Source organism: Notothenia rossii (genome assembly GCF_949606895.1).
Source record: "Notothenia rossii genome assembly, chromosome: 2".
Lineage (NCBI taxonomy): Eukaryota > Metazoa > Chordata > Actinopteri > Perciformes > Nototheniidae > Notothenia > Notothenia rossii.
The window spans coordinates 11128306-11155983 of record NC_136904.1 but is presented as its reverse complement, the minus strand read 5'-3'; the positions used below and the strand labels follow the sequence as shown (position 1 = coordinate 11155983).

Genomic DNA, 27678 nt, shown 5'->3' with positions numbered 1-27678 from the left:
GTGTAGTTATGGCGATGAAAATCTTAGGTCACAGGCTCCTCCAACAGTGCAACACAATAAAACAGATAAACAGAAATATAGTGCAAGTAAATAGTAAATACAAAAATAGTTTAAAAAGGTGAAATAGTGCAATAAGAGTCTATATGCAGAGTGGTACGGTACCTACCCAAAATACCCTCTCCTTTGCTGTTTGACAGATACTGTTATCCACTAAATAGCCTACTAATGAGCTTATGAGTTTTCAGTGTTTTTCAATGAAACCACTGTGAATTTGAGTTTATTAACATTTACCCTTGTGGTCAACACCTGAACATAACCATTTACATACAAAACCGTATAAATATATCAATATATTTTCTTCCTATATAGATTTAAGATTCAAAGGTTATATTGTCATAAGCACAGAAGCTATTGAAATCTTAATTCCCAGTCTCCATTTACAATGCAACATAAATAAATATAAAACAATAAAAATAGTCTAAAAAGAAACAGGATAGAAATAAAAGAATGTTTTATAAAAAAGCCATCTGGTTATTTAAAGATCTGTTTGGTTTTTTGAGTTTGTGTTTACAGGGACGCGGCTATAACAAAACAGATTATTCAATTCCTCCCTATTGATTGAATTTGAAGGGATGTAAGAGGAGAAAAGAAAGTTTAGACGATCCCTAAGCAGCTGCTGTTTGACAGATATCGGAAGCCAATTTATCCGTGACGGCATCATCACCGTAACAAATAAGACCATTATCTGAAACAATTAACACTGGGCCACCATAAATATGTTATGGCACTGATTTTCAAGTACGCTACCGGTAACCTTACTGTAGAAGGATTTGAAGACATGGCAACGGTTGTCATGACGACCGTGATACACTCCACGGCTTCTGGTGTGACAAATGAAGGTAAAACTGCAGGCTTAGCAGCATGAAATGACATTTTGAGTTATATATATTTTTGTTTAATAGTTTAACTCACAGCTGAGCTAAGCAAAGAGCTACTTTATGTGTGTTGTGGTTATACTGTAGTTTTATAGCATTAGCTCTACCTTTTGTGAACGCGTTGTTTTTGTAGTTTGGCTAACAAGCTAACATGCCTGCTTCTTAACTAGGCCCAAACAGTCCAGGAAACGTTTTGGTATTGTAATGCAAAGTATACGCCTCTTCTTGTTAACTTGTTTTAGGCCTATTTTTACCAGAGTTGGAACGTTTTTGAGAGACTTGTAACCAGTGGTGTACTGTACTTAAGTACAATTTTGAGATACTTACTTTACTTTGTAGGCCTACTTGGCCCACGCAGAGAAGGACAAAACCCCTTTCAGTTGCACCATTTTTTTTTGCAGATGCTGCATCTTCTATTCTTTCTTAAAGTACACCACTTCCTTTAAATATATTTAATGGTAATACTTTTGTACTTTAACAACATTTGAATGCTTGTCTTTCACTTGTAACTGAGAATTTCAACCCTGTATTAAACCTGCTTAAAAGTACAAATTATGAGTACTTTTTCCACCACTGATATTTACAATGGTTGTAACCAAGCACATTTAGTCAAGTACTTTTTATACAGTTATGTACAGTTTTGATGCAGTTTACGGGTTTCTATTTGTTTACTCCTCATTGTAATGTAACTTGAAGTTTAGAAGTCTACAAAAAAACTCAATTATTTGTCCAACATTAACATTTTCCGATCATAGGATGTCCACGTATTCCAGGAAAAGCAGCACCCCTGACTCAAACATGAGAGCAGCTTGCAGCACAGAAACATCCATGAAGAAAACACCTATGTTGGAAATATCCCGTGCAACTGAGGTATAGATTGGCAGTTTAAAATGAATGGATTATTATTGGGGAATGATTGAATCTCGTCACATAATTGACAAACCATCTGCACAACTCTTTCTAAACTGTGTGTTATTTTGACCAAAATTCCAATGACAATGTGTCCAAAGGGCTCTACAGGCACATTAAGACCTTTCATTGTATTCTAATAACGACTCGTGTGCTTAAGAGGATGTGATAAGGTCTTCTTCATTTTCGCCTATTCCTCTGATCCCTGTCTTTCGCTTCCCTATAGAACATTTATTCATTGAAACATGTAAAGCATTTTATTCTTCCTCGTATATGTCTGTTCTATCATAATTGTCTTTATCCTTTCCCTTGCTTTATCCCGCCTCTTTGGTTATCTCAGAGTGGTGCCTAAAAAAAATAAGTTATTGAATTAAACGATCAGATCAGTGTTTTTCAAAGGAATTACCTTTTTTCTGTTGTGACTTATCTGTCAGCTCCCAGAAAGCACCCTCTGCGTGGCGTGCTCTGCAGACGGCAGGTTCCTCGGCCTGGGTCACTCCCGGGGCTTCTCTGTGTGGTGTGCTTCTTCTCTGCTCTGTGCTGCAGAGTGGCTGCAGGACGGGCTGGAAATGACTTCTATTCAAATCACCAGAATGGCTGAGAAAGCCTATCTGCTTGGCACAGTTGACGATATGGGTCAGTAGCATGACTCTCTCATCCTTCTCCTGCATAAAACATGAACAGATCGTCTGGGATTGACAGATTGACATTTTTTTGTACACTGGAAATAATCTGTGTGATCCTGAAGTCATGAATTATTACTGAACCGCACTTAGACAAAAACACATGGAACTAAAGAAAATAAAGGTTACAACAAGAAAGGCCAAAGAGATTTTCAGAAAGTGTTAAATATGTTTTGTCATTCTGGCATAAGTTCCTTTCATTTTTCACTGCAGGTGTTGCCAGAGTCTTTGCATATCACTGTGAGAGCATTCACCTCCTCAGCGTTATTAACACCATGGTACGTATACAGATACTTTGTGATACTTTGACTGTCCTCCACCTTTTTTTTGTTTTGTATGTGTTGTTGATAGGGACACTTACATAATGTCAAACTGTTTCTGTGTTTGTGTGTTTATTATTAGGAGTGTAACATTTTGTTTTAAATAATTAATTTCTTTCAATATTAGGAAAATATCAACAAAAGGAGCATTTGCTTGACATTTGAACTGTCTGAAGGGGGACATTATGGAGCGGCGTCAATCAGCTGTAAGTACGCCATTCCTGTAGAGCTCCTTTAATTAATTAATGATTTTAATTAAAGGAGCTCTTTCAAGTATTTATTGCATGATTTTCCTTTCTCTATAAGGTAACAGTGATGTTTGGCTCGAGGTCTATCACTTCCCCTCAGACGCTTGGCTCAAAGAGTTGGAGATGGAACCATCACAAAATCAGGTAATGTACTGAAATCTGAATGATAGGGTGGATATAACATGTTGCGTATTTGGCATCATATGAGCCATTCGACGTACAACGACATTTCATTGTCAACAACCAGTTGAATCTGACATAAGTTTGAATTTATCAAGTTTTTTTTTTCAGTAAGTAGTTTTAAAATATACAGAAAGAAAACGGAGGGCAACAGTTGTATCTTCAAAATGGTAGAATATGTTCACAGATAAAGGCATATAATGGCATTAAGAACAGAAAGGTACTTGAACTCAATGCTTTCTAAAAACAGTGCTACCCTTGGAGCGTGTTGCACTCTAGAGTGGCTACCGACACAATAATACATAACGATACATGCTCCTGTGCTCTCTGTTATTAGCCATATGGCTGGGAAGGATGTTCCCACAGGGATTTCTAGTTTTAATGAGAATGTATGCCGGTTTATCTGGCACCAGATACTCCTATATGTCATTGAGTTTCAAGTAGAGGACATTTCAAGCGGTTTGAATGTTATTTGAATCCTCAGGACCCTGACTCATCTGCAGATGTGGAAGTGAAATGGTCTCCACTTGCAGCGGTGATTAAAATCCAGCCACCCAAGAATCCTGCAGGTATAATTGTATTTAGAGGAACCATGTGTTACAACTATAGTGTGGTGTGTGGAAGTGGAAGTCATGGTGTAGATGCATGGTGTTTTTTTCAGGACGTGCGATATTAAATAGGCAAATTAACTCAAACACGTCATGTTACAATTATTTTGCTGCTTGCTACAAAAGGAAAACTTGTGCGGCTCTCATGTCAGGGGTACTTGAGTGAGTGACATGCAGGCTCTGCATGCACAGCAAATTACAATCAAATCTCCAAAGCAAACGGACCCGGTGATTAAAGGTAAAAACACTGAATAAAGTCGTTTCATGTGTTTCTCCAGGGCAGTTCTGCGCTGCTAACCGAGCTAGCTCAGCTTGTTGCTCTGATAACTTAAGATCCAGACGTCCGTGACTAAAATCCTTCATCCGGTTAAATATAGTTAGAAAAATACCAATTGTATAGAATTAAAGTTCTAGAAAGGATGGATTGTGGACAAAAAAAACTGTCTTTTCTTCAATTCCTGTATTTCTTCATATCACAATATATATCGCAATGTCAGTTTTTTTCCAATATCGTGCAGCCCTAGTATTTGTGTATATATATATATATAACTTTCTCTCTTTTTAAATGACTAAAGTAAAAGTTATTTGTTTTCTTTGCTGTTACAAGCATAGACTGTAGGTGACAAATTGCAGTTAGATAATAAGCATGAACATACATTTCAAATAAGAATCAATATCCCGGCATGTTTCTGCTGTTTTGCAGGGACAGAACTGGATGGTCCACTCCAGGTGTTGCCGAAGAACGACTTTTTGACACACTGTCTGGCTCTGGACAAAGACATGGGCAGCAGTCAATGGGATGAACAGCCTTTTGATAAAGAAGCAGGAAAAATAAACGAAAGCCTAAGGTTCGATAAAGATTACACAATTACGACCAGCATGTCACCGCGAAGAAATATCATAGCTCTGTTTGAGATGTACTTGCATGGTCTTTGATTGAAGTCTTCGCAAACATTATTCATGTCTCATACATGAAATCGTTTTTCAGACTTTGCAGCCATCACTTTCTCCTGCCTTGTGGTCAGTTTCCTGGTGACAGTCATGCAAAGGATCAGCCAGGTTTGTAATGGACGTGGGAGCGTCCACTACAAACACATTTGACAATTGCAGTTGCCAGCTAATTAATCCCTGTTGATGTATCCCTCATTTTCATTCAATCAAGGCCTTATCATATCTGCAGTGGCACACTGTGCTTCTATTAACGTTGTCTTTAATCTCTGACCTTTTCCCCGCAGCATTGCCTGTTTCTGTCTGTGTGTGGTGGAGTAGCAGCCATAATCTTTTTCATCATTTGCTACGAAAGGCACCAAAGAACAAAACGGGTATGATATGTATCTGCTGGGTGCTCACGTTGTTAAAACATGTTGTGTGTGTGTTGTTACGAGGCATAGATTTCTGGTGTTGACCTTTCTGTTTTTGGAGCAGATGTGGAACCCATGCTAGATGTGTTGTGGCCAAACGCAAAGGAAATCCTCTGCTCTGCTGTTAGTCGATGCACACGTTTCATTGCTCTTGGGCTCGACGATGCTTTGGTGTGTGTGTGGGACAGGCAGTCTGGTGAGCAAACCTTATGGAGAAGTATTCCAAAAATATGATCCTATCCAAGCCATTCAATTAGAACATTTGTGTTTATTTGGTTTCTCCTTAAAGGTAGGGTAGGTAATTCACTTCAGACACACTTTTTGTTATATTCCATGGAATGCTCTTAACATCCCGATAGCAATGAATACATGAAATGCTCTGACAATAAATACATGAAAAAATGGAAGCCGTAGTACTGTAAAAAGAACGACCAATCATCTGAGCCTGCCCGGCTAAAATAACTGGATGGCCTACCTGCCTGTCAGCCTTCCATCTCGTGCACAAACTTATCTCGTGCCCTCATTGGTCATGTGCGCGTTTGTGTGTGTTGGAGGAGGGGCTCTGTAAGGAAGTCAGAAGGAGGGGGCAGATTCGGCTGCATACTTTCAAATTCTAGCGCACTCGCTGGTTTCTCCATTCTCACCTACCCTACATTTAATGAATGTCATGTAAAGAACCATATTTGTTCCTATAGTATCCACACATGAATCAGTGTAAGCTCTCCAGCTCCTCGTATCAGTTATCTTAGTTATTTTAGGATTTCCCCAGAAGAAACTTCACTGAAAAGCAATGATGAGGCTGCATCAGTTTGTGGAATGATGCAGCAACAGACGCATAGACACTTTTGCCTCCTTGGTTTGCTTGTTTCATTCTCATTTCCCCCTCCCCCCCCCCTCAGGGTCTCCTTTGTCTGTTGTCCCAGTGTCCGCAACAGACAGTGCTTTCTCCAGGATGCAGTTTGTGGATGTCCGGCCTGAGTCTGCTGATGATTCCCAAACTGCTGCAACAGTCTGCCTTTCAGTGTTGTGTAAAAGTGGAACGGTTCATGCAGTCACTTCAGGAAGAGGGGCTCCATCCTGCACAGCGCAGCTCAATGAAAGGTATCCTATATGTTTGTTACACATTTCCATATCATGTATTTATTTACTCTGTCAGATCAAATGCAATCAAACCAAACATTACCTCACTCATAACGTCCTCTGTCGCTACAGGCCAAAAGACAGCGGAGACATCCCAACTGTCATTGCGCCAGTGCCGTTCCTGCAGAGTATGGTAGAAACACTAAAGTTACTCATACAAAAGTTAAGCTCAAATGCAGAGGGAATATCTATAGCACCAAAAGTATAACAATAATTGTGATTCTCTGGATTCTCCTGTCTTATTTGTTTTGCCTCGACCAGACGCTTGTGGTGCAAAGAAATGGAAAAATGTTCCTCCAAGACGTCCTCAACAAAACCAAAGTGTGCTTCTTAAATCCTCCCAAGACTTTTCAGATTTCCACTCCCTGCAGTCCTGTTTATGCTCTGAACACTAAACTGCAGACTCTGGTCATACAAGGTAAACCAAGAGTCAAATGTTCTTTATTAAATACATGTTCATTGTTTTTGTTGTTATTTTACATTATTCACTAAGGAACACACAGGCTAGTGACAATAGCCCCAACATTTTGAGATACCCCTCCCGGAGTTGGGACAAAACACAACTGACTTTTTCCTCATCTCTAAGGCCTCCCCTCCCATACATGAAATGGATTGTTGTATTAAAATATTTTACTGCAAAAGTGGTGAAATTGATATATAAAGTTATACACCCCAAACTAAAAATAAAGCCTGGCCGTCTGGGGGTTGAGGCATATAAACTCATGTAGATTCACAATGGAAGGTCTGATAGGTTTAAAACTTGGCATACCTGAGGTCAGGACATCCCTCTGCATTATGGAAAAGACTGAATGTCAATATATTAATGTAGATTGGAGATACAGTCATTTGAACACATACCTACAATAGGCGGAAATGTAAATCTATGTAGAATGTTCTCTTTACTTTGTAGTGACTCTGACATGGATTGCCATAGCAACACATATGAGGGCTTGTTGGAAAGGTGTGGTTCTACTGAATCCAGCAATAATAATTGTGTTAAATTAATAATTTGGTTGAAGGGCCGCATGGTGAGGTCTGCTAAAAGTCAACAATCTGTACTTTGTTCAATTAGGACCAAGGAACCCTCCAATTCTTCTACAGACTGAGCTACTGTCCCAAATGAAATCTGAACTGCTGTCACTAAAGCCCTTCATGTCTTCCACAGGGGAGCAGGAGTCCAGCTGCAGCGCAGGGAGACAGAGCCAGCTGTTCAGCTTCACTTTTGGAGAGCATGGCATCATGGAACAGTATATCATTTCTCATCCAGACTCTCAGAGACAAAACACACTGGAGGAAGCCTGCAATATCTACCTCCTGCAAAGGTGGCTTTCTTTGTGTCTAGCAACCGTAATCTATGTGGTGTCCAATCGTTTTTGGAAAATACATTCCCACAGATCCAAACAACAGGACACAAACTATCCATAGTGTACTGTTAAAGTAATGTCTTATCATGTGTTCCCTATGTTTTCATGTGAAGAGCGCTGTCTGTGGATGAAAGGAGCAAAGCTATAGCCCACACATGGAAGCAGCTGCAGGACACAGCTGAGCTGGAGCAACAGAGACACAGCTGAGCTGGAGCAACAGAGACACAGCTGAGCTGGAGCAACAGAGACACAGCTGAGCTGGAGCAACAGAGACACAGCCGAGCGGCAGCCAGCTGAGAGGCAGCAGCACATCTTGTTTTGCTCTGAGGTACTATTGTTGATGTATTCCATTGAAGAGCTCCTTCTGAATGCACCCTGCAAGAATGTTCATTAGAGACTGTTATCTCACAGGTCCAAATGATATTTCCAATATAACCGTTTTTATGCAAGAATTACCAAACATATTTGAGGCACTGACCCTTAATCAGTTTAACTGTACAAAAAGGACATTGTTTTATTATGTTGAATTAGTTGTTATATCTGTGGTGCTGGAAGGCCTTCGGCAAAACGATGAGTGTATTTGGAGTGATTATTTCCCCTTTGGGTCCTTGAATGTCTCATAGGCCAAGTTTTATTTAATGACAGGACACAAAAAAAAAAAACAGGGTGCAAGAATTATTGAAGTGCATTTAGAATGTTATATTTTGTCCCATAACAGTCACTGAAAATATGTTTGCGAGCTAAATGTTGTCTATTTGTATTGAGTACCACAGAGTAACAGCTAATTGGTATGTGAGAGGGACTCACAGAGTCAGAAGATCAAAACAAATCAGAGAGGATATTGTTCTTCTGAAACCAATCAGCAATATGCAGCTGTTGAATCATTCATGATTTTCTCTCTTTATTAGTTCAGATTGGCAGCAGATCAATCATTTGAATCCTTGAGCTACAATGGACAGGTGGTGTTCATTTGACAGAGAGATTCTTCGGATGGCATCTCCCTTATCGTTTGCATACAAATACTCTCCATTGTTGCATCGTTGGTGCTGCATCTTCAGCGCATCAGTTCGGACTCTGTGAAAAGGAACTGCTGCGGAAAACAGATTTGAATATGTGCTCAAAAGCCTCAGTATACATGAAATAGAATAACGTACTGAGGGTGACAGCAAAGGGCCCAAATATCATTGATAGCGTAATAAAAGTGCAGGTGCTCTATTCAACATATCCACATTTGTACCAGGGGGAAAACAATTAGACGGTATAACAATGCAGCAATAGCCTCTTAACGAAACAGAGGCTTAACTTTCATTGCTGTCTTTTTGCTGTTGGTTTTGTGCTTTTTGTCATTTCCTTGCGACATTGATGCTTTATTAACATTTACTGTTATACAAAAAAATAAAAAACAAACCTGCTGTTGTCATTCCCAGCTCCCAATCCCCTCTCTTTTGCCTTCCCTGGAAACGTCCAATTAACTGCAGCGATGGCCTCTTTAGGCATTTGCTCTCATTAGGACAAAAGTAAAACAAAACAGAATTGATAACAAGAACAGAGAATCCCATATCAGAAAAGTATCTTCCTCTGAAGCTAAATGTCAAACTGTTGAACTTATTTTATTTCTTAAAGATTATTAAATGTTGAAACAATGAAATGAATTTGATCAAACCAGCTGTGTAGTTGCAATTACAATTTTTGATGTCTAAGGTCATGTTTTAAATATGGATTACTTTTCGGATCCTGGTGGCAAACAATTTGTATGTATGCATGAGCTCGATTTCACATTCAGTTAGAGTAAAATATGAAGTATATCGGCATCAATTTAAAGAACGCATGTTTTCTTATCACCATTTAACATTCTAATACCTTGCGGACATAGCAGAAGTTGACCTAGAAAATCTTCCACATAAAGCCTGGAAGGTCTAAATAAACCATGTGCCCAGATTAAAAACTGTTTATCATTAAATATTTCCTAAGACATGAAAGATGACGCAATTCCCAGTTATTCGGAGTTCACTTTTGAATATATATTATATTTTCCTTAATAAATATTATTTTAAAGAAAATATTGAATTTAATATTTATTTATTTTTTGTCATGACCTGATATGCCGATCCGTCGCTGCACCAGAACCTTCTTTCCCAACCATTCTTCGTTATTAACATAAACAACTGTATGTTTGATTCCAAAGAGCATAGCGAGGAAGATATGAAATTATCTGTTAACTCTTCCAATGTCAATTTGTCACACTCAGAGGGTATGAATGGCCTTTTCATCTGGACGCCATGACTCAGCACTGATTAGCGGTAGCATCCCCTGAGGACTCGTCGGGCTACACATCACTGCACGTGAGGACGTGGCATTGCCGTGCAACAGGGATTTGCGTGCTTATAATTTAAGATGAGATTTGTTTATCTCTCCCCACACAGCTTGTCTTCATTTACCCTCTGAAAAATGCTTTCAACAGCAACAGATTCAAACACTTCAAATCTTAGTGAATACATTTAATTCAAAAATAACCACAAGTTACAATGAACAGAGCAATAAACATTCTTTGTAACGAAGCTTGTGATGTCAATCTGTTGTGATTGAAGCTTACCTTCTGCAAGAAAATCTAACTGTGCTTTCCGACCAATTGCAGTCGTGAATTTTGTGATTTATACAGAAGTATTTGACGATAAAGTAAATCAAAATGCCACATCAAGAAATACAGGAACCCCACACATCAGACGATCAAACACAAAATACATTTAAATAAATAGAAGTGTTATGAAATTGTCAGAGAGCCTCACACGGTAAATTCCCCTCATATGATGCTCTCGGGGCTGGACTGGTTTGGATCTCGCTCTGTGTCGTTGTCTGGGGTTAATAAACTGATGGTTGTATCTGCTTTAGTTTGGTCGTCATCACACAGCATGAACCTCTCCTGGCTCACGGGGCTCCCGTCTCTCTTCAGCGGCAGAGAGTTGGCGGCGCATTTGAAAGACAGGACGGTGGGGTTCTCCTGATTGGACGCTGCGCTGGCTTTGCAGTAAAACCTCCGCAGCCCCTTTCGGAAGTGAATGGTGAACAGGCCGTAGATGAGAGGATCCAGGCAGGCGTTGAAGAGCCCGAAGATGAACAGGATGTGGGTCAGGGAGTGGGAGACCTTCCCCTCCAGGTCGTTGGGGAAGAACCAGTACCACAGGCCCAGCAGGTAGTATGGAGTCCAGCAGATAATGAAAGACGAGACGATCACTATACTTAACTTTAGAGTCCTCATCCGCGCTCTGGGGATGTTATTCTTTGAACACCGCAAGCGCACTTCATTGGAGGGAACTGAGAGAAGAACACGAAAAACATTATTTCACATTAGTCATTCAGGAGCAAAGTGGTGAACCAAAGGACTGTCATTAAGAGCTTGGAACATCCTCCTTGAATACTAAAAATACATCATTTGTACTCATCTTGGTGAGAATTTCCTCAATAACTTTATTGAATGAAAGCTGTAACCAGTGCCACGTCCTTCGTGTGAAAGAGTTATCCTGATTAAACTGATGACTATTTGTCGATGGGTCTGGATTTTTTTGTCCTTCTTAAACTGGTTTTAGATTCATCTGGACAATTGTCTATAAACCCCACACATATTATTTTCAAATACATGTGACTTGCTTTTTTTGAGTCATTAAGAAAGGCTGTCTATATGGAGAGGATTTTAAATGAGGACATGGAGGTTAATTAAACACGATCTGCAATAATCACAATTACATTTTCATTATAAAATTAACCTAAACAATATAAAACCAAATAGTTTGAAAACGAAATTTTCCTTAACTCTTCCTTAATTTGGTCATCATTTCTAAATAAGAGCACACTGTTATCCAAGGTAACTTCATCAAGGATGCAACCAAGTGGGTGAGATTAAACAGGATTAGCTCAGCCTGGTATCATCCTGTTAGCCTGGATTAGTTAAGATACATTTGAAGAACAGGGCCCAGGACAGAGAAGAGATAATAAATAAATCACCCAACCAACAACCCAGCTTCTATTACTGAAAGGGTCAAACAAACGGCAGCAACAGATATGTTATTAAAAAGCTAATCCCTGAAGTAAACAGATCCACAGAGCCTCTATCTGACCTCACCGTTGTCCCTTTTCAGTCTTTTGGAGATCTCACAGAAGATCCTGGTGTAGCACGTGATCATGATGACCAGAGGCAGCAGGAACAGGCAGGAGAAGGTGAACATGTTGTAGGCCGTTTCATGCCAGTGAGTGCCGAAACTCCCACGTGTGGTGCACTGAGTGAAGTCCTCTGGATGGACGATGGTCACGTTGTGAAAAAGGAACATCTGAGCAGGGAAAGGAACCTCGATTAGAAAGGAATGGAGAAAACATAAATGGCTACTACAAAAGATTCAGCAATAACTTTCCATTCCCCATAAATGCTGTCTCACGAAATATAGCAAGATGTGTGTTCCGGCTATAGTGCTATTTAGACATGCAGATAGTTTGTATTTATTTTGTATGTGAGATATTTGTTCCTAGGATCCATTAGGATTGTCAGGCGTCTGTTGGCTTTTCTCCCTTTACCTCAAAGGGAATAAACTGCTGGCCATGCTTCTTGTAATGATGGAAAAAGTGACCAAAATCACTATTAGATATCAAACCATTAAAGTATCCTATCGGTTATTCAATACCTGTTAGCGGAATAAATTGGTTGTTGGATTTTGGTCTCTATCTGAACAGTAAACAGATTAAATAACGGACAGATGGGCATTTATGGTCAAAGGACACGTATTCACTTCCTGGACAGGACTGTTTTCACATTTCTTTGTGCAAATAAAGAGCTCCTTACAATGGTCCTCTCGCCTGCTCAACCTCCCCCATGGCATTACATACATGTCCATGTTGACAACAGACTGCAGTAGCTAGACCAGCAGAAGACAACAAATGAAAACACAAATAGAGATTTACACTCTGCAGCTCCATTTACATTTAATTCTACACTTCATTTGCACAACTGAAGAAGAGCATTAGCTGGAAAATCCACGTGTATATGTGCTTTTAAATTAGTGAATTAATTAAATGCACTTAAGGTAGCTACAGTCTGCAGATCTTTATTTATGATTTTCATGACAAAACGGCGAAGAACTCTTCCTGCTAATGGGCTCATTTTCCGTCCAGTTTTGCAATTTGAAAAATCTACACATTTTTGTCCACGTTGATAGTGATAATAGTGTGTAAGTGTGTTGTTGGAGTGGCTTCGGAGGGAGACATGAAGAGACTTTCTCTCAGTGTTTGCTATATTTGCTCCAAAATGGTGGAACGAGCTCCGTGTAGATAACAGGGCTGCTGAAAGTTTACACATCTTCCTTTGCAGACTGAAAACCGACCTGTTGCTCACTCACCTTGGCCATTAAGAAGAAGAAAATCAAAATGTAGCACTCAAAAGATTTGCTCCTTTGAATGCACCAGCACTTACACTGGCTTATTTGAAAGCAAAGGTTCCTGCCTGTTTCCTGCTGTTTGCAACTACATGGTTTATTGCACTTATTGTAAATTGCTCTGGATAAAAGTGCCTGCTAAATTAAATCGAAAAAACCACACAATGTTGTCCACTCAGAGACTCCTCACGAGTTTTAGAGACATATTAAGCGAGTGCTGCTAGCTACTTTAATTGGGAAGGAGTTTAATTGGATGTTTTGGCTGAATCTTTTCAAATCTATCTTACTTTTCCTGGCTTATCCAATGTTTCCTACCCAAGCTTTAATGAGAACATGTTTACAGCCTCTTTTAAAGAACGGTGCAGACCCCTGGCCTCAGCTGGCCTTACCTGAGGGACAGACAGCACGACACTCATGCCCCACGCCACCATCAGCATGACTCTGTTCCTCTTCCCGGCTTTACTGATAGCCAGAGGGTTGAGGATGGCTGACTGCCTATCCAGACTGATCACCACGGTGACAAAGGCGCAGGAGTACATCGCCTGCAGCTTAAGAAACATCAGCAGCCTGCAGGCAAAGTCTCCAGCCAGCCACTGGACTGTGATGTTCCACACGGCGTCCAGCGGCATCACGATGAAGGTCACCAGCAGATCAGCCACCGTCAGATTGATTATCAGCACCCTGACGTGGGATTTGCGCTTCCCGTCGCTGTGCACTGCCCACAGCAAGGCCAGGTTGCAAAAGATGGATATGCCACAGAGAATGCAGGTGATGACCACTCTGACTTTAGCTGCTGTTGTGAAGGTGGGCAGCTGCAAAGCATCGTCCCCCGTTGTCCAGCTAGAAGAGGGCAGGGAGCCATTGCAGCTAGAGTTCAGTTGGTTGTCTGTTGTCAGATGAAACATGGTCGATACTGAGTCACACAGAGGGGCGTTCATTTTCTGAAGCGCACAGAGGAAGCCACATTCTGCTCATCAACCATGAAGTTCAGTGCTGGTAACGAGAGTGGGGCGAAAAGAAAGAGGCAAACAACAAGATGTGTGAGTCATGGGCCTTGAAGTGGGCGAAAGTTATCCAAAGAAATCTGTGCTGAAAAACAAAAATGCAATGAATGAATAGTACATCTCATCAAGAGGAGGTAATATGCGTATATGGAAGTATCTGTTTGCCACATTGCAAATCAGTGAAGTAGAATCTAAATGATGAATACAGTCCATTTATCCAATGTAAACCTCTTCACAACTCCTTGACTTCCTAGTGCATATTGTGTTAATATGCAAATAGAATTTACAAATGGCTTGTGCTTTTCTGAATTACTTAGTCATCATAATAACATAGGAACAGAGAAGACAACACACACTTATGTCAATAATGCATTATAAATTAATACATGTATATGAGTTCAAATCTGCTCAGAAATGTTATATTTATACTCACTCATTTATATTAGGAATGCTTTATACAACAATCAAAACACATTTTATAATGATTTAAAGTATCATTTAACATAATGGTTGTCACTGACTGACTTTATTGTTTTCAAGGATCGTAGCGTATTATAATTCTCATAGTTGTAACAAATTACCATCTATTTACAATGCATTAAAATGAGATCATACATTACTCCGGTTGGGGGTGTTTTAAGTAAACTGAAAATATTTTCTAGCATGTTGTGTTCCATAGATTTAAAGCGTGCTGTTTTAACTTTAGTTAATGTTGAAATCAACAAGTTTAGAAAACTAAAACCGTGGGGGCCACAGCTCTTTGTTGTCTGAGCCCAAACTAAACGTTCTTAAACTGCAACACGAAAATAATATGTGTTTGTCTCGGTTTGTTTTCCGAGTTTAAATGCAAATGAAAGTCAGTCCACCGGGCCTTGGTGTCCCGGTGCATTTAATAAATGCTTGGCAGCCTCCGTGTTATTATCAGTTATTATGACGGTGCCAACACCTGTACAGCCAAACAGAGCTGCGCCACTGACGTGCTGTGAATACTAAAACCACACCATGGACAAGAGGGGAGCTGTTTCGAATAAAACCCCTAAGGTATTTTGAAGACTGTTCATTAATAAGAAGGAAAAAAACACTGTTATGTCAGGTTTGCTTTGATTGTGTACAACTACGTGACTCACATGTTTACTATTTTTCTCCTGATGTGAAATTTGATGAAGGATGAGCTGAAATCATTTACAAGGAATGACATGTTGGATGACACATTGTGAAAGTATTGCCGATGTACACATATAAGCAATGCACGGGCCATTTAAGCCCAATTACGCACACGGAGACGCACTTATCACTCATCCATCCTCTCTCCCTCTCCCCCCCCCCTCTCTCTCTCTCTCTCTCTCTCTCTCTGTCCCTCCCTCTCTGTCCCTTTCTCTCTTTAACCCCTCTCTTCTAAGATCGAGTTAAAGATAAGTAAACATTAATACATTGTCGAAAACCAACATTTACTGTTTATAATCAATCCCAAATTATTATTTAAATAGGATTAATGCACTCAGATATTCAGATGTTACGCATGTGGACAACTTCAGCAACATGAATTATCAAAGCCACATCAACATGAATATCCATATATGTTGCTTCATAAATGGCATTTTAGTGGATGTACACTAATTATTTTCACAGAGAAGACTTACAGTTCTCCGTTCAATTAAATATGTTGGTGTCCGCAAAAAAAGTTAAGAACTATCAATTAAGGTCTAAGAAGGTCACGCATTTTAAAGTCATGTATTATTGTTTCCATCATCGGTGACACTGAATGCACGTATAGCCCCAGACCAAACATTAAAACCTCATCTGCAGCAGCATCTGAATATTAACATGCGAAAAGACAAACTTACGTTCATCTGCAGCGGAGAGAAATCTGTGAGCACATCTGGGACCCCAGCTACTCAAATCTCACAGCAGGACGGTAGACTCTTCGGTGTTGGAGCCCGTTTTTTTTGGCAGCTCCTGTAAGTTTAGCAAGGCACCGGGTGGTCCACCGACTCCCCCTCTGCTGTCTAGCTCCTCTGCTCTCCGTGCGTCCGGTGCGCATTTCCAGCTGCTCCACCTTTATCCTCCGAGCATACCAATCAGAGCCGTGCAACCGGAACCGCGGGGAGGGGTCTGACCTCCGCTGCATACATTGTAAAAACTTCCTAGAAATGATAAGAAATAGGCACAATAAATTGTGATTGATGAAAATGAAAAACACAGATCACGTTTTTAAAATGAATGCCAGAAAGACATAAGTCATGAGAAATGTCCTGTCGAAAGATATCAATCACAAAATCACAATTTAAAATGTGCATGTTGTGTGAAATTCTCCAGTAGAGCCGTACATTGCACAATACATGATTCATGGGATGGGACCCAGCCTGCCTCTGCTGCTTGGAAAACAATAGTCCCTTTGACCATGAGATACACGTCTGCGAAAAACAAATTTGGAGATTATAGAGAATATGGGTCCCTTTTATGTCACAAATGTTTTTAATCACATAACATCACTTAGAAACCTGCGAAGTTGGCCATGGGGAAAGCAAGTTGACACACTCTTTACATGGTTGTCCTCATTAGGGGTTCAAGCTTCTCGTTTGAAGGCATGACAGCACTGAATGTATTTTCTGGAATAGTTTGGCATTCTCGGAAATAAGCTTAGCTCTGCTCCGTTCAGTTCTTCTATGAGTTTATAAAATACGCGTTAGAACTCTCTTATCAATCCATCAATCAATGTTTATTTATAGTCCAATATCACAAATATCACATTTGTCTCAGTGGACTTCACAGTTTGTACAGAATATCAGTATGACAATACAACACCCTCTGTCCTTGGACCCTCACATCGTACAAGGAGAAACTTCCAGAGAAAACCCACAGATTTAAGGGAAAAATGGGAGAAACCTCAGGGAGAGCAACAGAGGAGGGATCCCTCTCCCAGGACGGACAGACGTGCAATAGATGTCGTGTGTAAATTGAAAAGATAATACATTTACAACATAGGTAGTCCAAATGTTTGGGAATGCATGTGTCTATAATAAGAAGATGAATCCACGAGGATTTGTCAACAATCCTGTGGGAGCCATCAGGGAAGTAGTATGATGACAGTCAGGCAGGACCGCAGAGACAGGTTCAGCCACGCCTCCAAGTCCAGGACTCAGATCCAGGACTCAGGATCCAGGATACAGGATCTAGTGCTCAGGAGCCAGGACAGGACCACAGCAACAGGATCAGCCATCACTCAGGATCCCGGCGTAGATAGACACCAAAAAGAAATTTGGGGGAAGCTGGGTTATTCGGAACATGAGAGTACACAGTTACAGACAGAGAGAAGGAAGAAGTAAGTTGTCCCCCGACAGTCTAAGCCTATAGCAGCAAAACTAGGGGCTGAATCTAATCAGCCCTCACTATAAGCTTTATCAAAAAGGAAGGTCTTAAGCGTCTTAAAAACGGATAGGCTGTCTGCCGCCCGAACACAAACGGAAGCTGATTCCACAAAAGTGGAGCTTGATAAAAAAAGGCTCTGGCTCCCATTGTACTTTTAAAAACTCTAGGAACAACCAACAACCCTGCATTCTTGGAACTCAATGCCCCAGTATGACAGTAGGGTATAATGAGTTATTTAAGGTAAGATGGTGCCTGCCCATTAAGGGCTATGTAGGCGAGAAGAAGAATTTTAAATTCTATCCTGTGTTCTATAGGGAGCCAGTGTAAGGCAGCCAGAACAGGAGTAATGTGGTCCCTTTTCCTAACTCTGGTTAGTACACATGCTGCAGCATTTTGAATCAGCTGAAGCGACTTAACTGACTCTTTGGTACACCCTGATAATAAAGAGTTACAATAATCCAGCCTTGAAGTAACAAATGCATGGACTCGTTTCTCTGCATCGTTTTGAGGCAAGATATGCCTGATTTTTGCAATGTTACGTAGATGGAAGTAGGCGGTCCTTGAGATTAATTTGATGTGGGCGTTAAAGGATAAATCTAAATAATAAATATAACACCAAGATTCCTTACAGTCTCACTGGAGGCCAAATTAATGCCATCCATAGTTAATATATCTTTAGATCTTTTGTTTCGTAGATTCTTTCTGCCGAGTACAATAATTTCAGTTTTGGTCGTGTTTAACATAAAAAAATGTAAGATCATCCACGTTTTTAAGTCCTTGAGGCAGTCTTGAATTTTATCTAGATGAATGGTTTCACCAGGCTTGATGGATAAATATAGTTGAGTATCATCCGCATAACAATAAAAATATACAGAACAGAAGCATATATAATGTGAACACAATAGATCCAAGCATTGAGCCCTGTGGCACCCCATGGCAGAGGCCGAATATTTTCCGTCTATGACGTGACGGAACAGCGCCAAAGTTTCCCCCACAGCGAGGCTCCGGTGTTATGCCGTGTTATGCATACCCTCCAAAAAGGAAATTATACCGTTTCCCCCACCCCCCGTTGACAGTTCACGAGCATGCTCTACCCCTCCCCCCCTCGTCAGAGTTGTGTAAAGGCCCTGACACACCAAGCAGTCACCAGAGAACTCGCCGACGCCGACTGTTGCGTCGCCGTGTTCTCCTGCGTCTTGGCCATTTGTCGCACTGGAACACACCGCAAAGACTTCAGCCGAGCACGTACAAACTGCGCATGCGTGAGTGGCAATAACTCTCCTAACCAGCAGGTAAGTATTCGTCATTCAAAAGAGGCAACAACCAGAAGACAGAGAAGAAGAACAGACTGTGTGATCTAAACAAACAACAAATAGCGTGTGCGTTCCATTTTCACTCTCGTCCATCGAAAACATGTTTTGTGCGGTACTGGAGCTATCAGCCATTGGAGTGTTGCTTGTGGAAGACATTCTCAAGCAACCGTTTCTCTTCTCATGCACTGATTCGCTAGCTGAACAGTCAATGATTTCTTTGTCCGACTGCCTGTGGCCGACGCATGGCCATGAATGGCCAAATAAGGCGTGTCACGGCCGACGGTGCGGGACACACCAAATTGAGTTTGGGCGACAGGGCATGCTTCATCGTCCGACTAACGAAAACGGCTGATTTCGGCCTGGTGTGTCAGGGCCTTAAAGAGCAACTTCCAGGTTAAAGACACCTGTGAATAAATGTGTAGGAAAATGATGAATACACTAGATTTTCAAAAAAATATACAGAAATATACACTACAGTGACATCTGGCGTCGTTTTTGTAAGAAATGTTCACTTCCGCATAAAAAAGCCTCGGCACGTGACCTCCCGCGTGTGACGTAACATGGGGGAAACAAGGGGGAGAGCGGCCGGTGTAACGTATTAATAAACATGGATCCCAATGCTAGTTTCGACACAGAAGACACAGAAAAAGTGACGTAATATAGTTTCCTGATAAAGCTGTGGAGAGTATGTGCTGCAGGGAGGTGGATGCAAAACGCACCCAGGAACGAACGCTAGCTCCGGTCCTTTTTACTGTGGACTCGATGTCCTGACAGGCTGGTATTTGTGCAACCTGCACAAACACAATACTGCACCATGATTACAAATGGTGATATACAATGTAAAACTACCGAAAAATACCAGCTCACTAAAACACAACCGCTCAACTCAACGCAACTACTAACTATACCCGCGGTCAGAGAGCGGAGATGTTTACCCTTTGTGATGTAATATGACGCGTTTGACGTATGACCTTAAAAAAAGCCGTTTTTAAGAGCAGAGCTCAAAATTGCTCCTTTCCCTCTGAATTCCTGCCCTTATGTCTCGTAAAACATATCAAATCCTACATTCCCTTTTTTAATTGTAATTTTCAAGCAAGTTTAAGCATAAATTTAGAAAAAAAAAACCCCTGCAAGATGCTCTTTAAAGGCCGGCGGGTAATTCTGGATTTTGACGGAAATGTTACGATCCTGGACAGCGAAAAAATCTAGCGCAACCTCTGATCCATCGCTAACTTTGGTTTGCGTGGAAGATTCATCGTTGACACACACAAACTGAGAGCGTTCAGATAGATAGGACCTAAACCAGCCTAAAGCAGTTCCCTGTATGCCAACTAAGTGCTCTAGTCTTTGCAATAGGGTGTCATGGTCGATAGTATCAAATGCAGCACTGAGATCGAGCAAAACAAGAATAGAGACAAGTCCCTTGTCTGAGGCTATTAGAAGGTCATTTGTGACTTTAACCAGAGCTGTCTCTGTGCTATGACGTGTTCTAAAGCCAGACTGAAAATCTTCAAATAAATCATTGTTTTTCAAGTAATCACACAACTGTTTTGCGACCGCTTTCTCAAGAATATTTGAGAGGAACGGAAGATTAGAAATAGGTCTATAGTTGGCTAAAACCTCTGGATCGAGGTTGTGCTTTTTAAGAAGCGGTTTAATCACTGCTACTTTAAATGATTGTGGAACAAAGCCTGATAATAAAGACATATTCATAATATTTAATAAAGAAGTGTTAATTAATGGAAAATCTTCCTTCAACAGCTTAGTTGGAATCGGGTCTAAGATACACGTTGATGGTTTAGAAGAGAGAAACATTGAATTTAATTGTTCAAGGTTTATGGCTGAAAAGCATTCTAATTCACTATCTAGTGTAATATTAGAATTTACGTTTCCGGGAGCTGTTGATAACACTATACTGGTCAAAGGCAAGAGGTCATTCATTTTGTTTCTAAGAGTAACAATTTTATTATTAAAAAAGCACATAAAATCATTACTACTGAGTTCTATGGGAAAAGAAGGCTCAGTCGAGCTGTGGCTCTCTGTCAGCCTCGCTACAGTGCTGAAAAGAAATCTTGCCTTATTCTTATTCTCATCTATGAATTAAGAGTAGTAGGCTGCTCTCGCTTTACGCAGTGCTTTCTTATATTCATTGAGAGTAATATGCCAAATTAAACGAGATTCTTCAAGTTTAGTGGAACGCCATATCCTTTCAAGTTGTCTCGACTTTTGCTGATGGAATCTCTTCCTTAAATTTGGCTATAGCACTAACAGATAGGTTTCTGCTGCAGGAACTTTTGACTAATGGTTTGTCGTCTAGTGTTTTAGAGATGAACCGACTCAAACCAGTAGACTCAAACCAGTAGGGGAATTTAGATAACTGATTTCTTGTTTTTCCTATCCGCAAATAAATGTTGAGGATTAGTTGATGTTATGCAATAGCCTATATTGTAACAGAGGTGATCTTTGGGGCCATAGATCTCGGCCTCCGTTACGGATTGTGTAGCGTCCGTATTGTCGAAGTATGTTGATTATTTCCCTGGTTTTATTCTGAAAAGTGTTCCCCCTCCCGTCTTGTCTGTTAGTGGTGATTGTGTTTACCTGCTGCCCTGTGTTGTCTCCTCGCCCCTCACCTGTGTCTTGTTGGCTTGATTAGTCTGTGGGTATTTAGGCTCTGTTTTTCCTGTTAGTGTGGGTGTGAGATCCTTGTGGCTGTGTTCACGGGTAACAGTCATATTGAGGCTGTGAATCATGTGCCCATGATTAATAAATGCCCACACCGGGTTATATTTGAAATCTCTGCCTCTGCCTCCTTGCTTGGTCGGGCCGCTCAACGGTTAGCTTCACAACTTTTTCTACTCTTTCTTTTGCTGTCTTATACCATGTGGCAGCCTGTTTCTTTCTATCGAAATAGGTCCTACGTTTATCATGTATCGGAGATAATCCATGGATTAAACACAGAGATGAAATAGGTTACACCTAGCAGCAGGTACAGATGTTGCTGCTTCATTAGACTTAATGTATTTTTCCATAACAATTGGCACATTAGAAATACTAAACAACAGTTAGACCGAGCTTTACAGTTTGAAATGATTAGTGAACATTTATAGGATACACCAGTGTGACCAAATTACAAAGACTTGACCTTCTATTACCCACAATTGAGATTGGCATCATTTAATTTAGCATGCCATTTGAAATCTGTTCATAAATCATACGACAAAAGTCTAACTCTACCTGCTATAAAGTTAGCCCAACATATATGTTATGTGTCGACCTATGCCGTATTTTGTTTTAATTACCTAGTGAATCAAAGCTTGTAAATGTATGTATTTATGTTAATGTTTGTAAGGAGTATAGGCTCATTGGGTATCCATAGATTTTATTTGTATTATTCAAATATGTTTGAGCAAGAGAGTTCATTTGAATATGGTCCAAGCAGTCTGTTCTTTTCTAAGACTTTGTAATGTTTTTTTGGTCAATTCCAACAATAGCAGGACATGGTTAGCACTAAATGATTTCTTAGCTTCTTAATTTTAAAACACTTAAATTACCACTCAATCTGGTCCGAGTAGTAGAGTGCAGGAGGAAGGGCAGACGTGATGGCACAGCTAGAGATCACTGTTTTTAGGTAATATATTTAGTGATAAACATTTAAGAAGGTTAGAATCTTAAAGCACAAAAAATGAAATATCTTTACAAATGTATGTCAATGGCAGAGGTTTTCCCCCTGAGAGCCATCTACTTTGTATGATCAAATGGTCACAGAGATTGAATACATTTTAGGTCAGGTCAGGTTACTTTACAAGTACAAACTCCAGGCTCCAATAAAAACTAAAACCGATGAATAAATAAATGCATTGCTATAGTATCTTTGCGATCTTGCTGCGACCTGCTTGTATGAGTGATGGCTGCTGGAACAAAGCTGTTTTTATCCTGCTTTGTTCTACACCTTGGGATTTAAAACCCCAAAGAGAAAAGCTGAAATGTACTGTCAAAGACGTCAAGGCTCATCTAAGCACTCTGCAGCACCTGTACGCTCGATGACAATACAATATAATCTGATCAAAGTATACTGCGCTCAGCTCCAATGGAAATGTCTCCCTGAAAGTTGAACCCAGGATGAGAAAGGAAAGAAATAGACAGAGATTAATTAAAGGAAGTCCTCCGACTTCTGACAGCACTTTACTCCTCTTTTTCTATTTAAAAACGTTAGAGACACAAAGGAGAAAGAGTGAAGTTCACCATCAGGCCATAATTACACATTTAAAGATCCATTATGCTACTTAAAGTATTCTGTGTGATAAATTGAAATAAAGCAAGTGGACAGTTAAGGCCCAGCAAGAGTGATGAAATAGCTGTCTCCTGCTCCTTGTATAATGGTTTGATGTATTTTGTAAAATTAACATTGTAAGGTGTTTTTTTTCTCCTGGCAAACGATGTTAACTTAATAGATTACAGCTGCAAGTGTTACATCCTGGCCCTGGCTAATTGCCTCACTCCCTCACCTGTGTATTTTTGCTCTCTGTTAATCACCTGCCTGGCCTCAACGAGCCTCAGCTGTCCCTTATCATCACTCCTCACCTGTGTATTTAGTCTGTGCTGTTTCCTTGGTCAGTGCCAGTTCGTCTTGTCTGTATAGCAGAAAGTGCTCCATGTTTCTCTCCTGAAGTAAGCTATTGTTCTAGCTGCTTAGCATTTGTACCAACCTATTTGGTTGTTTTTTTGTTGCTTCCAGTCAGTAACATTTTTTTTGATTATTCCCTTTTTTATTTTTACCTTTTGGATTAAACGCTTGACTAAAGACTTTTTTGCCTGGTTGTGCTCTTGAGTCCTATTTTTTTTTTCTCGTGCCTGTACTTGTGCTTGATAGCAAAAACCTACCACACATGTAAAATAAATATCGTTTGCAGTGTGGAAAGAAACACGTTTTATATATTTGCACACAAACGCATGACCATTGTCTATTTAAATGTCATTCAAAATCTCTACAAATAATGTACTTGTACTGTAGGATCATTGTTGTCTTTTTCTTTCTGCATTTAATCAAAGTGTGTGTGTGTGTGTGTGTGTGTGTGTGTGTGTGTGTGTGTGTGTGTGTGTGTGTGTGTGTGTGTGTGTGTGTGTGTGTGTGTGTGTGTGTGTGTTAATTGTATCAGTATAATAGGCAAGCACTTTAATATAATTGTATCTGGATGAGTAATTCCTTATTTTCCCTGAGGCCTCGTTTATGCATATACGATGTTTGCATCAACACAGCAGCACATGCGTCATTATAGCTATTATATATTTTGTAATCAGTGACCCTCCAGGATCTTATTGTGGTATGAATCACATTTCCTGCCAACAAATGATAGCTACGTTATCACTGATAATATACAAAAGTGATTCAGACTATACTCTATTTATAATCGTATTTATCATGTGACCCTAACGTGAGTAATAACCGCGATGTACACTGTGATTATGCTGTTATCTCAGTTCCATCGAATTTTCTCTGCCTGGTTGTTTCTCCTTAGATTTAAAGCTTTGTGGGTAAAAATGCCAGCATTAGTCGTTTACAGTGAATGCTTTCCCTGGTTGTCAGCTAGTTCCTTACATTTTATTAGTGAAATAATTAAAAAACCCAGATATGTTAACATCAAAGCATGGAATCATGTCACAGTAGAGGCACAAAATACGAATATGGACCTGAACATTTGCATAATATATCCTCTTTAAGGAGGACGAATTGTGATGTGATCTTTTTGAGTCCTTGTTGAATTAATTCATTTGATAGTTTAACAAATTATTATCTTTTTATGTCCTCGCAATATTCACTTTGACATCTAATACTCTTTCTATGTGAACCCTTAAGTTTCCTTACGAAATGTGCTATTCAATGTTTGCTTGTTTTTTAGTTTGTTGACATTTTTCTCAATATAGAGGCGATATTCCCTGAATTAGAGTAATACCTGTGGGAGGAAATCAATCAATCAATCAATGTTTATTTATATAGCCCAATATCACAAATGTTACATTTGTCTCAGTGGACTTCACAGTTTGTACAGAATATCAGTATGACAATACGACACCCTCTGTCCTTAGACCCTCACATCGTACAAGGAAAAACGTCCAGAGAAAACCCACTATATATGTGGGACTCTGCCTGGAGATGTATGTTAAAAGGAAGCCCTCTACATAATTGAATCACTCTGGTTGAAAGAGACAGAGGTTTGATTGTAAGAGTGCTGATCTTGAGTGCTGTGCCCTTAGAAATGTAGAGAAAACACCATTCAAGAAACACTGACATTTCCTGAAGCATAAGGAATTGGTATCGGTGTATTGCCCTTTCATGATGTTCTTGTGTTTGTTGAAGGATTTGATTTGATTGACTGAGATGGCTTCGTTTGAAATATTTTTTCTCAATATAGAGGCAATATTCCCCGAAATAGAGTAATACCTGCATGCAGGAGGAAATATGGACTCTGCCTGGAGATGTACGTTGAAAGGAAGCTCTCTACATAATTGAATCACTCTGGTTGGAAGGGACAGAGGTTTCATTTGTAAGAGTACTGATCTTGAGTACTGTGCCCTTGTAGAGATGCAAAGAAAACACCATTCAAGAAACACTGACATTTCCTGAAGCATAATGAATTGATATCGGTGTATCGTCCCTTTCATGATGTTCTTGTGTTTGTTGCTGGATTTAATTTAGAAAAGACGCTAATGTGGTGGTAAACTAACACCCGGGAAGGAAGGGAACATGCTGACCCAGAACATGGTGTTATTTGTCACCACGATCTTCCGGCTCAATTTCAAGCCCTTGAAGGGAAGTCGCGTAACACAATACAACTCAACACACTCAATTCATACTCATTTGTGATTTACAAGAGCCATTTATCTATTTATCAATCAAAGTTGAATGAATGAAAGGCAAATATTCATTCAATGAAGTGATATTAAATGGTTATCGATCAACTCAATGTGTGCATTTTAAAATTGGATCATGTTTATCATTTACTTTTGTTTCTTATGTAAATGTTAACACTATTATATAACTTACTTTCCAACAATCTACTGGCTAGCCAACATTTTGTATAGAATCAAAACACAAAATGAACATTGTTGTTAAGACCCAGAAAGGTAAAAAAGGTTTCAAATGTCCTTTTTCTTTTAGATCACACAAGTCTTTTGGGTGGTATTAACATAATGACTAACAAAAACTAAAAGAATATATTTTTATTTTTATGTTATTGTGTGTCCTTTGTAGAGGACAGTGGGTGTTAGTTATGTGAAGCATAGTATACAAACAACATTAACATACAAGTACATTTAGACAACATTAGAGCACAAGAACTCAATGCAACAAATATTGAGCCCTCATTTGTAGTACTCCATCCTTTTTTGAAATGCAGAGATACATCTGACACTTGAGGCACTTGATGTATGTGTTCCCACTGCATCCGTCTGCCATGAACCCTACAGAAACCTAGGTGTTAGTTTTGGCCCATAGTGGACTCCATTTGTGTTGTGTAAAAAGGGGGAAATAAAAAGTTAGCAAATCCCTATGTCCTCCTCAGAGGACATTCATAAAAACCTTTAGTTTTAGGTCAAATGATTATTACACTGCTCTGAAAACTCACTACACTAACTCCTAAGATGTTCCCTTACTATAATTAATTACAAATATTGAACTCACAACACTGGTCATTACACAATTACAAACTTACCATTTCTCTTTCTATAAATAGAGCTTGTGTTGATGGACTTAATGCTGTGGCATGTATAACCTCAAAGTAATGGACCAAAACCCAATGTGCTCCACAGAGGACACAAATGAATGGGTGGGTCTCTGGAGGATAATGTCCTTCATGTCCAGCCCATCTCATTCGTTGTGACTTCCTTGCAACTTTTCCTTTATAGCTATTGATGTTAAATGCTTCAGAGGAGCAGCTTGTGCTCATATGTCTTTATACAAACATAACCTAATTGAGCAGCTCCTTCTATCTTGATATTCTATAAAACAGAGAGGCGAAGTCACACTTGTTTTGGTATGAAGGAAATGTTACATTTTCAGTTCTTATGTGTGCCCGAATTGGACACATATTTCTTCCAATTAGGACACATTTAATAATAATAATATATTGTATTTGTCAAGTGCTTTTCCAGGTGCTAAAAGGCACTCTACAGTTGTACAAAATAAATAATCACGTCTATCTGGCTGCTGGATTTTTACGCAATGGCAGTTCAGTCTAAATTGGAAAAAGCTCTCAGTCTCAAGAGATGTTGTTTTTTTATGTCAGTGAAAATACAGAAAATGGATTTCTAGCTGGACTGATTTGAATAAAACTAGAAATTAATATTAGCTAAAAACTTGCTTTGGGTCTTTTAATCTTACAGTATGTCAGGCGAACACACAATCTATTTTCCAAATGCATAACACAATTCATGATGTATGGGAAGATTTTTTCAGACTGTAATTGATGACTGTGGGGGAAACTTCTGAAGCAATTGGAGTCAGGACTCAAAGAGAGACACGAAGGAGAGCTGGAGCTTTGATGGCAAACACTGACGGTTTATTCGGAGCTTCGGCCGGAGGATTCACAAGACATGTCATGGGCCACAATCTGACCACACGGTTGAGATGCCACAATCAATTCTGAAGAACTCTACCGAAGCCCCATGTAATTAGCTAGTTCTGAGAGAATAATCAACATTGAGAATAACAAGATAGAATCATAACACCTCTATCAGTTGACGCCAACAGGCAGGAACAGGGAGACAAAACGCTGAGAGCACAGCAGCCAAGGTTACAGGTGCGTGTGCTCAGTCCGGACCTCAGGACAGT

The 27678-nt window shown here is 39.8% G+C and overlaps 2 protein-coding genes across 5 annotated transcripts; one reads left to right on the top strand and one right to left on the bottom strand.

Annotated features, from left to right (window-relative positions):
- The first annotated feature begins 763 nt into the window (after positions 1-763).
- Positions 764-27322, top strand: wdr93 (WD repeat domain 93). Of its 4 annotated transcripts, none has more exons than XR_013804892.1 (17): positions 764-899; positions 1691-1805; positions 2279-2480; positions 2741-2805; positions 2975-3053; positions 3154-3239; positions 3760-3844; positions 4587-4731; positions 4872-4942; positions 5119-5205; positions 5309-5440; positions 6144-6345; positions 6457-6517; positions 6646-6802; positions 7550-7706; positions 7862-8076; positions 27304-27322. XR_013804892.1 is itself a non-coding variant. In XM_079663025.1 (16 exons), exons 2-16 carry the CDS (start codon positions 1692-1694, stop codon positions 7953-7955), a joined length of 1737 nt encoding a protein of 578 aa, XP_079519151.1. In that variant the 5' UTR covers positions 764-899; position 1691; the 3' UTR covers positions 7956-9762. The 4 variants fall into 4 exon arrangements, 1 of the variants encoding a protein (XP_079519151.1); XR_013804893.1 differs by lacking the exon at positions 27304-27322 and adding an exon at positions 9997-10015; XR_013804894.1 differs by lacking the exon at positions 27304-27322 and adding an exon at positions 8657-9762.
- LOC307028208 (putative gonadotropin-releasing hormone II receptor) lies at positions 10232-16416 on the bottom strand. Its single transcript, XM_079663031.1, is given in 5 exon segments — positions 10232-11060; positions 11866-12070; positions 13555-14115; positions 14118-14254; positions 16014-16416. Coding segments are annotated over 4 exon segments (1308 nt in total). The 5' UTR covers positions 14148-14254; positions 16014-16416; the 3' UTR covers positions 10232-10548.
- Positions 27323-27678: the final 356 nt, after the last annotated feature.

Bases quoted from the DNA above. Each gene is read 5' to 3' on its own strand.
- wdr93 (XM_079663025.1), top strand. From the start codon at position 1,692: ATGTCCACGTATTCCAGGAAAAGCAGCACCCCTGACTCAAACATGAGA. The intron at 4,732-4,871 runs GTTCGATAAAGA...ATCGTTTTTCAG, and splicing joins AAAATAAACGAAAGCCTAAG to ACTTTGCAGCCATCACTTTC. The intron at 7,707-7,861 runs GTGGCTTTCTTT...TTTCATGTGAAG, and splicing joins AATATCTACCTCCTGCAAAG to AGCGCTGTCTGTGGATGAAA.